This window comes from Micropterus salmoides, unplaced genomic scaffold (genome assembly GCF_014851395.1).
Source record: "Micropterus salmoides isolate LMB-PRFRI ecotype aquatic unplaced genomic scaffold, ASM1485139v1 Ms_hic_scaffold_11, whole genome shotgun sequence".
Classification (NCBI taxonomy): domain Eukaryota; kingdom Metazoa; phylum Chordata; class Actinopteri; order Centrarchiformes; family Centrarchidae; genus Micropterus; species Micropterus salmoides.
In genome coordinates, this window is record NW_024040152.1 from 33,689,873 (window position 1) to 33,703,148 (window position 13,276).

At 42.2% G+C, this 13,276-nt stretch overlaps 1 protein-coding gene across 6 annotated transcripts in view; it reads left to right on the forward strand.

The window, feature by feature from the left end:
* grik2 (glutamate receptor, ionotropic, kainate 2) overlaps positions 1-13,276 on the forward strand; it is a 296,366-nt gene that overhangs the window by 219,860 nt on the left and 63,230 nt on the right. For 5 of the 6 annotated variants that reach the window (XM_038712327.1, XM_038712330.1, XM_038712325.1 and 2 more), the window contains 2 exons: positions 1,000-1,118; positions 11,430-11,647. In XM_038712327.1, coding sequence (XP_038568255.1) covers positions 1,000-1,118; positions 11,430-11,647 — 337 coding nt within the window. Of the gene's footprint in view, positions 1-999; positions 1,119-11,429; positions 11,648-13,276 lie in introns of those variants that run through there. The other variant, XM_038712331.1, reaches the window with a different exon arrangement.

Genomic DNA, 13,276 nt, shown 5'->3' on the forward strand with positions numbered 1-13,276 from the left:
ATATAGAATAATATATTACAGCATTCAACCCAGCACTACTGTATTTTACCTAGAGGACAATGGACCACAGACACACAGCAGTGTAGCAGTTTCATCTGCATTATCCTCCGTGCAGATGATACATCCACTCGAGGTTATCGTTTTTGACTTCCAGCACAGTAAAAAGGCCCACACTGAGAGTCTACATTATGCATTGCAATTTGATTAGTCAAAGCCTTGTGTCTGTTACACAGCTTGAGTCAAGATAGGGCCCCAATTCCCCCTCTACTCCAGCACAAACCAAATCAGGTCAGGATGCTTAATTGTAGACCAATCAACCTTTACTAATGTAATGTCACTTTTATTTAATATGAATAAATGAGGAATCTCTCTGCTTGAGGAGTGCGTCAGTGAGGGGGAGTGCCGAGGCCTGCCAGATGGGAATGAACCGTTTGATCTGTTGAATATTAATGCTCCTCCAAGATTATAAAGATTATTAGTTATTTTCTCTGCTGACAATGGAGTTATTTTCAGACCCCATCGATTAAATTACTGAGGGAATTGCCTTTGATATGAGCACTCCCACATGAGGAGCCACTTTTGGAATATGAGTGGTGTTAATTTGAGCCCACTCCTCAAGTATTATATGTTATTAAAATGTAAAAACACACAAGAGAGATTCAGATGAGCAGTTATTTAGGCTTCAGATCAGTGAGGAATCTGAATCAACATTTTACAGTAATTCATGTCATAAACTCTTAATTTACTAATCCAATTAACACCATAGCAATCTAAAGTATGTACATGAAGTCACAGCAATGCTTATTTCATTGGGAAGTGTTGTCAGACACTCAGGCATGATTTGCAGTGTCTCTCCTCTGGACATGACTAACTAACCTGTGTTTTCTCTCCTGTCTCCCCAGGTAGGACCGCTCTTGGTCTGTTTGATTGTCTACTCTTGTATCTTTATCCAACTGCAGTAAACGTATATGTGTGTGTGTTCTCTGTTAATTGTCACAGGTTTAGTCCCTACGAGTGGTATAATCCCCACCCTTGCAACCCTGACTCGGATGTAGTGGAAAACAATTTCACCCTGCTAAATAGTTTCTGGTTCGGAGTTGGAGCTCTCATGCAGCAAGGTAGACGCCTCTGCCTGCCCCCCTTTTTCTAGCACAAGTCCCACTTTTTTGCTGGGGGTCAACCTTGCTCTTTGACCAGGCCCATGACCATGCATGGGGGCCTCTGTGCATGATGCTAGACGTTCACTGGTAGAGTCTAGACTTAAGGACTGAGTGGGATTTGAGTGATCTGATCAATGAATGAGGATGGTGCTCCTGCATGCTCCCCTTCTCCATGCTTCATAACTCCTTTCCTCCCCTCCCTCCTCCCCTTTCCCTCATATACACAGCCATCTGAACAGGTAAGCTTACCCGCCCACAATACCTGAGATGTATCACATGGTTGAGATTGAGTGAGAATGTGAACTCAGCAGCTTTTACCCTGCCTGTTTGGCTTTGTTTTCTGCTGGCAAACCAATGCCATATCTTCTCAACTAGTTGGCATCTTTAGACTGAGAAAAACAAAACAAAGTTGAATGTTATTAAATGATTTGGCCTATATCCTACAATGCATGTCAGAATGGGAGATATGTTGCATTTTAAATTAGTGTTTCTTCCAAAGCAATTGACAATATATTTATGACAGGTAGTGATGACTTTAGGGCCTGGAAAGCATCGTGCCCGTATGCCCTTGCATCTGAACAGTGCAATGCATATTTGCTGCTATAGTCAAAGCTGCTTTAAAGGGACAATACAAAAACAAGTCCTTACTTATAGTGGTGTCTAGCCATACAGATAGTTTTGGTTTTTTGACATTTTTTGCCTCCACCCCAATACAATGGAGGAGAAAGGAATGTAATTTGTGATGCTGACAATATTGAAAGAATATACAAAACCAAATAATAGCTGTAGTCTTTTGAATGATATAATCAACCTTATATTAATACTTCATTTCTACATTTAGATATTTAGATGCCATTTGATTCCTTTCTGAATTTCCCAGGAGGTAATTCCCCTAATTTAAAGAGTACATTTTAGGATTCATCAGTTCAGACAGAAAATTGATGTATCCAATATGAAAAGATCTAAAATCTAATTCTCATCTAAAAATCAATAGAAACTCAAAATCTTTCAGTTGCACAAATTGTTTTAATTCACACACCAAACATTTAAGATGAAAGATGAAAGATAACTTCTTGAACTTGAACATTTGTGAAAGTTTATTTTTGACCTTGTAACCAATAATCTTAAGTCAGTGTCCAGTAGCTTTCTCTTCCAACCATACCTCATGGTCTTCCTCAGAGACCATACGGTATACAGTATTACCCACCTGTTAACACTTCCATACTTATGTCACGTGATGACAGCTGAGCAGAGCTAGTCAGTGGATATTGGAAAAAAATATCAGGCCTAAGTTAAGTCACTTACAATAATTGTGTACTGGTTAAATTTCACAACCAGTACAGTTGATTGGCTATTATATTATCAACAATTCTTTCTAGAACCAGTGTTCCACGTACTTTGGAAAATCCAAATTTGACCTCCATGATATTGGGGTGGAGGGGGAAACCTCAGAGGCCCATGTGTTGAAACAAGCCAGACTTTGTGTATGACTAGATACCACCAGAAGTTAGTAGTTTGGACAAAATGACAGGCAGTTTATTTCTAGGATTTAGTAGCTGATAACTCTTGTTGGCTTGTTGCATGCTGACTTTACCGCATGCTTACTAATATCCCCAAATTAGCTCCTACGTTTTTTCATAGATTTTTTTTTCATTTGACTCCAAAGATGTCAATATTATTTCAATAATTTGAGATCAAAATATGATAACTGGTTTGAAACAAACCTCATGCTGACAAAAAACAACTAAAAGCTTCTATGAAAATTGAGCATAAAACATTTTAATATCTAACAAGGATCTCTTCAAGAGAATGTAAATGACATGCATTTTAGCTATTAGATACAGTCCAGAGATGTGTTGTTTCTTTGAATAGCCAGCAGACCAGATGTGTAGGGTTGACCATTTGAGAAGATGTGGCTGAGGGCCAGTAAACTGTGGTATTTGACTGGACGCACACAGTGTCTGCATGGCTGGTCTGCACTGTAGAGAGGCTCCCCTGCCCGGCGGCTTGCCCCGCCCCCAGAAAACTGTGGGATGTGCTGTTTGGTCATGACGTTACCTTGGGTACATGACAGTCAGCCCCAACCAGGCTCTGTTTGGGTTGACATGCTTCTCTGAGTAGGTCAGCCCTCTTTCCTGTTCTGGTTTCTGAGGTGGAACAGCATAAAAAGCTCGGAGCTGGTAACATGTTCCACTTTGAAACAAACATGCATCTGATAGCCGGCCATGAACAACAGAGAACAAGCAGAATCCACTGATGAATATAACAGACGGTGCTGCTGAATGGTCTGTGTTCATGCCTGCTACCGTGATTTTTGTTCTGGGTTGTTGTTTGAAAAAATGGGCAAAGTGGGTGGCTGGTGGCCGTGATGGGTGACTTTGAAACTGTGGCTAAGCCATGTCTGGTGGCTAATAAAAGATTAAGCAGACAATGTGTTTTTAGGAAATGAACCACTGATTAACTTCTGTTTTAAGTAATAACATAGACACTAGTCATTGTTTTGTTGTTAGTAGCAGGTCCAACCTTAGCTTTTTGAGGGCTCTCTGTGAAAGGGGCATTTAGGGAAGGCCTCTATGTTTAAATCATAGATTTAATAATAGGTTAACTGCTTAAGGTAAGGCAAGCCAAGGCAAGTCTACTCCTTTTAACAACAAGGCAATTCAAAGTACTTCACGGTAGACATAAAGACATATAAAGATGATATTAAGATACAAAAGAAACACTTCAGTTAATACATAGAGACACAATGGGTTTTCAAAAGAATATCATAGAAGAGAGGATGCAAAGGCTAAATGGAATGTAGTGCAAGATATAAATCAACAGCCCCAAACTAAATCTAATAAAAAAACAACTCAAGTCTTGGTTTTTGTTCCAGATGTGTGGTGCAAAGAAAGTAAATGCGGCTTCTCCATGTTTAGTTTTTTTCTGTGGTTACGTTAAGCTAATGAACAGCCATCAGCAAATTAAAATAAAACACTAATGGCAAATGGTCAATGTTCCCAAAGTGGGACACAAGGCTGTGGTTGTACTAGCTCCTATTTGTGCCCGAATGCACACACAGCTGACACACAGTCTGAATATGAGCAGGTTTTTTAAAGAGACCATGATTGCCACGGGTCTGGATGGTATTTGAAAGTGCTTGGATAAAAAAAATTGATCATTGCACGTGTTGGCATTAGCTAGCATCAAGTAAAACAACCACAACTAGCCATCAGGAGAAAATAATGAATAAATGTGTTGCTCACTGTTGGAACAATTAATTATGCAATGCGTTCATGTTCACACCACAAAACTATAGCCTTTGTTTTGCATCATCTCATATAATGTTGTGTAGCCTACAGCACCTGCTCTTTACTTTGATATTACCGAGCTTGATATGTTTAGACTAAAGAAATTACTATAATTCTATGTTTTTGACCCTTGCCACATCACATACTTCATGTTGACCCGCCTAGGAGCAGTCATGATTGAAATTAGAGTGGTAGACTAATATGAGGAGTAGTCAGGAACAGGATAGCTAGACAAAGGTGAGAAAATTATGGTTTATAGCTAATTGCACTGGGTTTAATTTGAATGTTGGAAAAAAAAAAACACATTGTGAATTTTATTCAGTGTATTTGTGTCTCTCTGCATTGAAATTAGGTCCAAACCATCTCCCTCCCCCGGTCAACAGAAAGGGGAGCCTGTCTAGAGGCTGATATTTATGTCAGTAGAATCTGAATTTGAACAATTTAGATCTGAAGTTTAATTTCTCAACTTTTTCTCAACAAAAACTGAATCTGAATAGGATCATTTGAATTGAATTTATTTCTTTGAAACTGAATTCCAATAAACTTGAAACTGAATGTGATATTATGCATGTTGTTCCTCAACTGTAAGTCGCTTTGGATAAAAGCATCTGCCAAATGAGTGTATGTAAATGAAAACAAATTTAGTAGCAACTTAAGCTGTATTTGAGCCTCACTAAAAATACACCTCTTTATGTACTTTCACTTATAGTTCTTGTCAGTTTCAAGTTCTTTTCAATTCAGCACGATGTTCATTTAGTAAAGTTTGGTGAGGAAAATAGCCAATAAAGCAGGGTATGCTTTAGGGTGGGACTACCTTATGGGTATTCAAGCCGAACGCCATCAGTTTTCAGCATGGTGAAGCATGACAGAAGGCACCATTCTCAGGTTTGTATAAACATATGTAATATAAGAAAAATATTGATGTGCAAGTGATAGAGTGCCTGTTAGGCTACCTTGTGATTGACAAGTCGCTCCCAGGAGCGGACTGGGGGTTTTTGGAGTTTTTATTTTTCAGTTTCTAATGTTTTAACTTTATGATCCGCAAACGCGCTGCGAACGCTGCCTGTGAAATCTGATTGGCTCAACGGCACCGATCAAAGGAGTTTATTTCCATTTTGGGCGAGTTCATTCTCCAAACTTTTTGTCGGGGTGAACTCAGCGCTGGGTGTGTGTGATAGGCACAACAGAGATGGTGAATGTGGTGAAAAGAGAGAAAGAGGTAAAAGAAATGTGTGGTGCAGAAAAATTAAGAATTAAGAAGAAATAAATGTTGGCACAAGGCAGCTAAATGCGCCAAATTAACCAACTTCTTGGCAGAAGGGTTGCTTTAGCAGGTGAGGAAGGACCCTGCGCAGGGAGAGACAGGTGCACGATTGGGAGGCTAATGCATTTATTATATACTGAAATTATTTATATATGAATTTATGTACAGGCATATACATTATGCTACATATATATATATGTTATAAACAACAGTTTGCAATGTGAAATCGTAAACGACTCAAAAAAATAAAGGGAACACTAAAATAACACATCCTAGATCTGAATGAATGAAATAATCTCATTAAATACTCCTTTCTTTACATAGTTGAATGTGCTGACAACAAAATCACAAAACAATTATCAATAAAAATCAAATCTATCAACCCATGGAGGTCTGGATTTGGAGTCACACTCCAAATCAAAGTGGAAAACCAAACTACAGGCCAATCCAACTTTGATGTAATGTCCTTAAAACAAGTCAGAATGAGGCTCAGTAGTGTGTGTGGCCTCCACGTGCCTGTATGACCTCCCTACAACGCCTGGGCTCCTGATGAGGTGGACAGTCTGTGGTGCAACGTGGCGTTGGTGGATGGAGCGAGACATGATGTCCCAGATGTGCTCAGTTGGATTCAGGTCTGGGGAACGGGCCGGTCCATAGCATCAATGCCTTCCTCTTGCAGGAACTGCTGACACACTCCAGCCACATGAGGTCTAGCATTGTCTTAGGAGGAACCCAGGGCCAACCGCACCAGCATATGGTCTCACAAGGGGTCTGAGGATCTCATCTCGGTACCTAATGGCAGTCAGGCTACCTCTGGCGAGCACATGGAGGGCTGTGCGGCCCCCCAAAGAAATGCCACCCCTCACCATTACTGACCCACCGCCAAACCGGTCATGCTGGAGGATGTTGCAGGCAGCAGAACGTTCTCCACGGCGTCTCCAGACTCTGTCACGTCTGTCACATGTGCTCAGTGTGAACCTGCTTTGATCTGTGAAGAGCACAGGGCGCCAGTGGCAAATTTGCCAATCTTGGTGTTCTCTGGCAAATGCCAAACGTCCTGCACGGTGTTGGGCTGTAAGCACAACCCCCACCTGTGGACGTCGGGCCCTCGTACCACCCTCATGGAGTCTGTTTCTGACCGTTTGAGCAGACACATGCACATTTGTGGCCTGCTGGAGGTCATTTTGCAGGGCTCTGGCAGTGCTCCTCCTGCTCCTCCTTGCACAAAGGCGGAGGTAGCGGTCCTGCTGCTGGGTTGTTGCCCTCCTACGGCCTCCTCCACGTCTCCTGATGTACTGGCCTGTCTCCTGGTAGCGCCTCCATGCTCTGGATGCTACGCTGACAGACACAGCAAACCTTCTTGCCACAGCTCGCATTGATGTGCCATCCTGGATGAGCTGCACTACCTGAGCCACTTGTGTGCGTTGTAGACTCCGTCTCATGCTGCCACTAGAGTGAAAGCACCGCCAAAACATCAGCCAGGAAGCACAGGAACTGAGAAGTGGTCTGTGGTCACCACCTGCAGAACCACTCCTGTATTGGGGGGGTCTTGCTAATTGCCTATAACTTCCACCTCTTGTCTTTTCCATTTGCACAACAGCATGTGAAACTGATTGTCAATCAGTGTTGCTTCCTAAGTGGACAGTTTGATTTCACAGGAGTGTGACTGACTTGGAGTTACATTGTGTTGTTTAAGTGTTCCCTTTATTTTTTAGAGCAGTGAACAAAGGCAACACCCTTCTATAAGCAAGGAATCTCTGTATGTTTGTATGTATATTTGCTGTTGGGGTCAGTGCAGTTGATGGAGAGGGACAGGATGATGATGAGGTTGGAGAGAAGCAACAGGAGGAGGAGTTAAATGAAACCAGACAAAACAGTTACAGGTGCAGGGGCAATGTGTTTCTAGAATTAGAAAATGAAATAATGTTAGTCATGCTTATTACTGATGTTCTTACAGAGGTCAAGGTGACGGGTCTCTAGTTGTTTAGTCCTGTGGTCCTTGGTTTTTTGGGGACAGGAATGATGGTGGAGGTTTTGAAGCAGGCTGGCACATGGCATGTCCCCAGCGAGGTGTTAAAGATGTCCGTGAACACCAGAGACAGCTGATTAGCACAGTGCTTCAGGGTGGATGGGGAGACATCCAGCTCAGCTTCTTTACGGGGTTTCTGCCTCCTGAACAGTCTTTTGACATCCCTCTCCAAGATGATGAGGGATGGGGGTGAGGTGGAGATGGTGGACTTTGGCCGATCAGTGTGTGACGGGGAATGGTGTCCGGTCTGTCCCATTGTCTTTCAAAGTGACCGTAGAACTGGTTCAACTCGTTAGCAAGGCGTGAGTCGTTCGTGGAGTGGGGGGCTTTAGGTTTGTAGCTGGGGATCAGTCTGAAGCCTCTCCAGACAGAAGCAGAGTCATTTCTTGAGAACTGGTGTTGTAGTCTCTCTGAGTACAGCTGTTTTGCATCTCGCACCGCCTTGCTAAACCTGTATTTTGACTCCTTAAACCTGGACCGGTCCCCACTCCTAAACACCTCTTCCATTTCCAACCTTAGCTGTCTGAGCTTAGCTGTGAACCAGGGTCTGTCACTGTTATAATTCACTCTGGTGCGTGCTGGTATACAGCTGTCCTCACAGACACCGATGTAGGATGTCACAGCCTCTGTAAACTCATCCAGACTGATGGTAGAATCCTGAAAACATCCCAGTCAGTGCAGTCCTAACATGCCTGAAGGTCCTCTACAGCTTGACTGGTCCACTGCTTTGATGTCCTCACCACAGGTTTACAGAGTTTTACTTTCTGCCTGTATGCAGGAATCAGGTGGACCACGACATGGTCAGAGTGACTCAGAGCAACGCGAGGGACAGAATGATAGGCACTGCTAACTGTAGTGTGGCAGTGGTCCAAAATCTTCTCTTCTCCGGTTGGACATTCGACAAACTGTCTGTATTTTGGGAGTTCACGGCTGAGGTATCCTTTACTAAAGTCACCAAGAACGATAACCAAGGAGTCCGACAATGTCTCACAGTATCTGGTCAGCGAGCATGCGCTGTGCGTTGTGCTCGTTGGCCTGCGGTAGATTGTAAACACAGAGCAGAAAGTAGGAAGGAATGGTTTACAGTGTATCATTAAATATTCCAGGGCATGAGAACAGTGCTGCTGAATCACTGTCACGTCATTGCAACAGCCACCGTTGATATGAAAACAGACACCTCCACCTTTTTTTTGCTGGAAAGTTCTGTGTCGCCGCAGAGTCTGGTATTGATCCACAAAGCCACGTCTTCGTGAAGCACAGAACAGAAGATGAATAAAAGTCTCCACCAGTAGCTGAAATTCATCCAGTTTGTTGCGCAGTGACCGCACGTTAAATATTCCCGGTAGCGGTGTGCCTCTTTGGTGCAGTCGCACCAGCGTACCAGACCTCCTCCCCTTCCTCCGGCGTTTCACCGCATGAACAACGGAGAGTGAAGTCTTGACCATAATGTCCAATAATTCCACTGATGACACGAGAAAAGTGGGAATTAAAGCCGCTGGTGGTGTTCCCCTGATGTTTATGAGCTCTTCTCTGGTTAAAGGGCTCCGTGTATGACTGCAGGAAGCTAAGTTAGCAAACAAAAACAAAAAAAACAGAACGCAGCAAAATACCACGGCTGGCCAGAGCAGCGGCATTTTAATCATCCGAATTAAAACTCACTGCCTTTTACTTGTGTACTTACGTAAATCTGAATTTCATCATGCCATTATGGTCATAATTCATAATCTTAGCAAGTGGAAGCGTGGAGATGTTAAACACACAAGGCCTGAGAATAGGGCCTTGGGTAACCATATGTAATTTTTGTTTGCTCATAGTGTAATTAATGATCAACACAAGTAATTAATGTCCTTCAAATAGGATTCAGTCCAATTTTGGAATGCCACACAGTTTTATAGTTTGGTAATATACCGTGCTTGACCGTGTGCAACGCAGCAACACTTACATTAACACAAACTACTGTAGGTTAAATGATAGGCTTCACATTCACTATATGTTGTAAAACAGTAGTGTGCTAAGAGTTTAACAAGACTTGCACATAGTACGGGCACCTCACCAAGTGAGCCACCTACGCTCTGTGAAAATATGAATTTAACACCTCTTATTTAAAATGATACCATGGTGCACTGACAGTAAACACATTCAGCTACCTTTTAATAGATGAATATTATTACTGTTTATTAAATCAACCACAGTATGAAAGTCAACATAGGCACGGTGTATACAATCCATTTGCTGTTGTCACTTGACTGGCAAGTTCACCAATGAGATAATCCTGAAAACCTGATGTACTCCTGGGTGAAACAGTGAGGGAGGTACCCTGGGAGCCGTGTGCCCCCGCCAGCCTTTCGTTCCTTCTCCATTGCAGTATCAATAGCGGTAGGCTCGAGCACCAGTTGGCAGTCATGTCTTTCCCTGCACTGGACAACTCACTCAGGGGACTGTAAGAAAGTTTGATGAAAAGGGTGAGTCTCTCACAAAGGGAGTGCAGCACAGAGTTCTTAACCTTCTATCTCTCTGATTCTTTATCAGCTTTCCCTCTGAGTGAATGTGCAAAATCCCTGCTTTCAATTGCTTAAGCCGCTTGAATTGTCCTGATATAACCCAGACCCACTTTCTTTTAGCCCGGCAACAAACCTCCCTACCCCACTCCACCTGTACCCATGCACATATGCTCCTTCATGCTCTGAATACAGCCTGCTAAAAACTTGAATGAAAAACAGTCAGATGAACCGAAGATTGACTGCACTCTATTGTAGGAAATGAAAAATAGTGAAAATAACTGATGTTGTGCTTAGCTAAATGACCAAGGACAAGAGCCCGGTTAGACCAGCATTTATGGCAGCTAAATTAATTAAATTAATTTATTCCATAGGAATTGCCACAATCAGTGGAGCCACTTTAATTGAATTTTATTTACCAATTTATAACAGGAGTTATCACAAATGAAAAAGAATGCAGGCCTTACCTAAAGTCCTGGTGAGCTCAACTAGTTTTTGTCTCATGTCTGGTATTATTCTTGTATTAACAAAACTTTAACTGTCCATCACAGTCTCAATGAAAAGTTGCATTTGCCACTCTCATGCTTATTTCTACTTACCACTCTCTGCCTGGCTGTCTGCCCTCAGGCCAGCTCATATTACGTAAGGTTTGCCCCATTGAAGCTTAGCAACCAATCAAAAATGACAAATGACAATCTCTGACTGTAACAATACTTTGCATTACAGAAGATAGTTTGTAGACAGTTAAGAACCTAGCATGTTAGTGGTTAATCTGCCAACTACAGCTTCCCCACCAACTAGTCATTATGTAACCAAGCTTCCAGAATCACCTATGTCACAAGAATATGTAAATTCATTTTCCTGTGCCACTTTCTGACAGAGGGACAAGTTACATTTTGAATTTAAAGAGAACTGACGGGGAATTATCTTGGAAAAAGTTGTAGAAGAGGCATTACAGTAAAGAAAGACAGTCCAGAGTACACAGGAAGTGTGTTTCACATTGCCAGTGTAAGACTAAATACCAATCACCAGGTTCAACCATTAGGCTGTCCACTCTGCCCACTCTGTGTGTCTGTATATGAGTGTGTGATCCAGGCAGCAGATGCAGAGGCCTAGCCTGGGTGCTGCCTCCTCTTCATCCTAGTGCTGTAACAGGCCTCACCCCCCTCCTCTGCTCCTCTTGTTCAGGATCTGAGCTCATGCCGAAGGCCCTCTCCACCAGAATTGTAGGAGGAATTTGGTGGTTTTTCACGCTCATCATCATATCCTCCTATACTGCAAACCTTGCGGCCTTCCTCACCGTGGAGAGGATGGAGTCGCCCATCGACTCTGCTGATGACCTGGCTAAGCAGACCAAGATAGAATACGGGGTCGTAGAGGATGGCGCCACCATGACCTTCTTCAAGGTAAGTTACAGCTGGATATTATTAAACCAACTAGAGTCTTTTCTAGTGCAGTGTTTCACTGCTCTGTATCACCTAGGTATATACAGGTACACAATATGGGTATGTCAAGGCTAATGCTAAAGATGATTTTGATCAATTTGCAGCGATATTAAATGTGCCTATATCAATAGTTCAAATAAATATTTTTTTTTAGTTTTTGTTTATTGTCTTAAGATAGAAAAGCCTCAATGTATGTATAAAGACCTTACATAATGAACCGTTATGTTTTTATTACCATAGAATGAGCCATTTCTATCTACATAACCCTTACATGGACTTCGCCATGTTGCGCCATCATGTTTCTACAATAGCCCAGAATGGAAAACAGGGCTACAGAGCACGTTTCATCACAACATTCTTCTGCTCTTTGTAGAATTCTGGCAGTGTAAATGCTCGTCACTTCGTTGACTACGTACATTCAAAGAAGAAGAAGAAGAAGTAGCTATAATACACAGCAGGGGTCGGCAAACAAGTTTTGCATCGGAGCAATTTTTTATCCATGAGATGGTGGGTGAGAATATAAGGCGTAATATTTAAACTGAAGGATACGGTGTTTGGTTAGCTCACTTGGTAAAGTGTAGGACTCACGTGGAATGTCGCATGTTCAGTCCCACGTCAGGTGAAATTTTTTTCCCCCATTCAACAAATTGATCATGCAGCGACTGTTTCAAATGGGGACACTGCAGCACAAGCTTTATTGTGAGTGTTCTGGTGTTTGATCCGCATCCATCAACCTACGCTTTTTCATTTCCCCAGTATCTCCAGGCAGAGCAAATTTACGGGAATCACGTTTTGAGGGGGCTATTTCAAAGGTGTGTCAAGCAGGCTACAGACTCTTTTTAATTTAGTTCTGAATCTTTAAAGTAAAAGCTCTCACTTCAACTCGAAATAAGGCATTGCTGCAAAAAATAAATCAGTAAATATAATTTCTCAAAATATCTACCTAAAGAAATCTCATTTCTTGACTGGCTACTCTCTGCTGTCTCAGAAGACGACACCTTTTGTCCTGTGTCACTTGTGTCACTGTATCTATCTTAAGCCCTTTGAAAGGGGGGAGGGGGGTTAGACTAGACAGTTCGTTGCAACGTGGTTTCACGTGGTATTTCAATGCATTTTTTGCGTCATTTCATGCCTTTTAGTCTGAATTGAGTTCTATTGTGCAGAAACAGCATGCCATTTTACTCCTATTGTCACAGGGGAAAAACACCAGGTGTGGGATTTGAATAGCCATGAAAGTACGAAACTAGGCTTGCTACAACAATGTTACTTCTCCAAGCCTAAAGCTGGATTAAAAATTACAAGTGACCCTTTAATACAGGACAATAAAGGCAATGTGGCTATCATAGTTTATGTTGACTTCTGTGACAAAGTCAGCTGTAGTAAAACATGTTGGGAAATCAGCAGGAGTTTCCAGCATTTCTTCACCAATACTACACTATTTCAATTCAATTCAATTTTATTTATATAGCGCCAAATCACAACAACAGTTATCTCACAGCGCTTTTCATAAAAGAGCAGGTCTAGACCGTACTCTATGATGATATTTACAGAAGCCCAACAGTATATTGCCAAAGGTTTTGGGACGGCTGC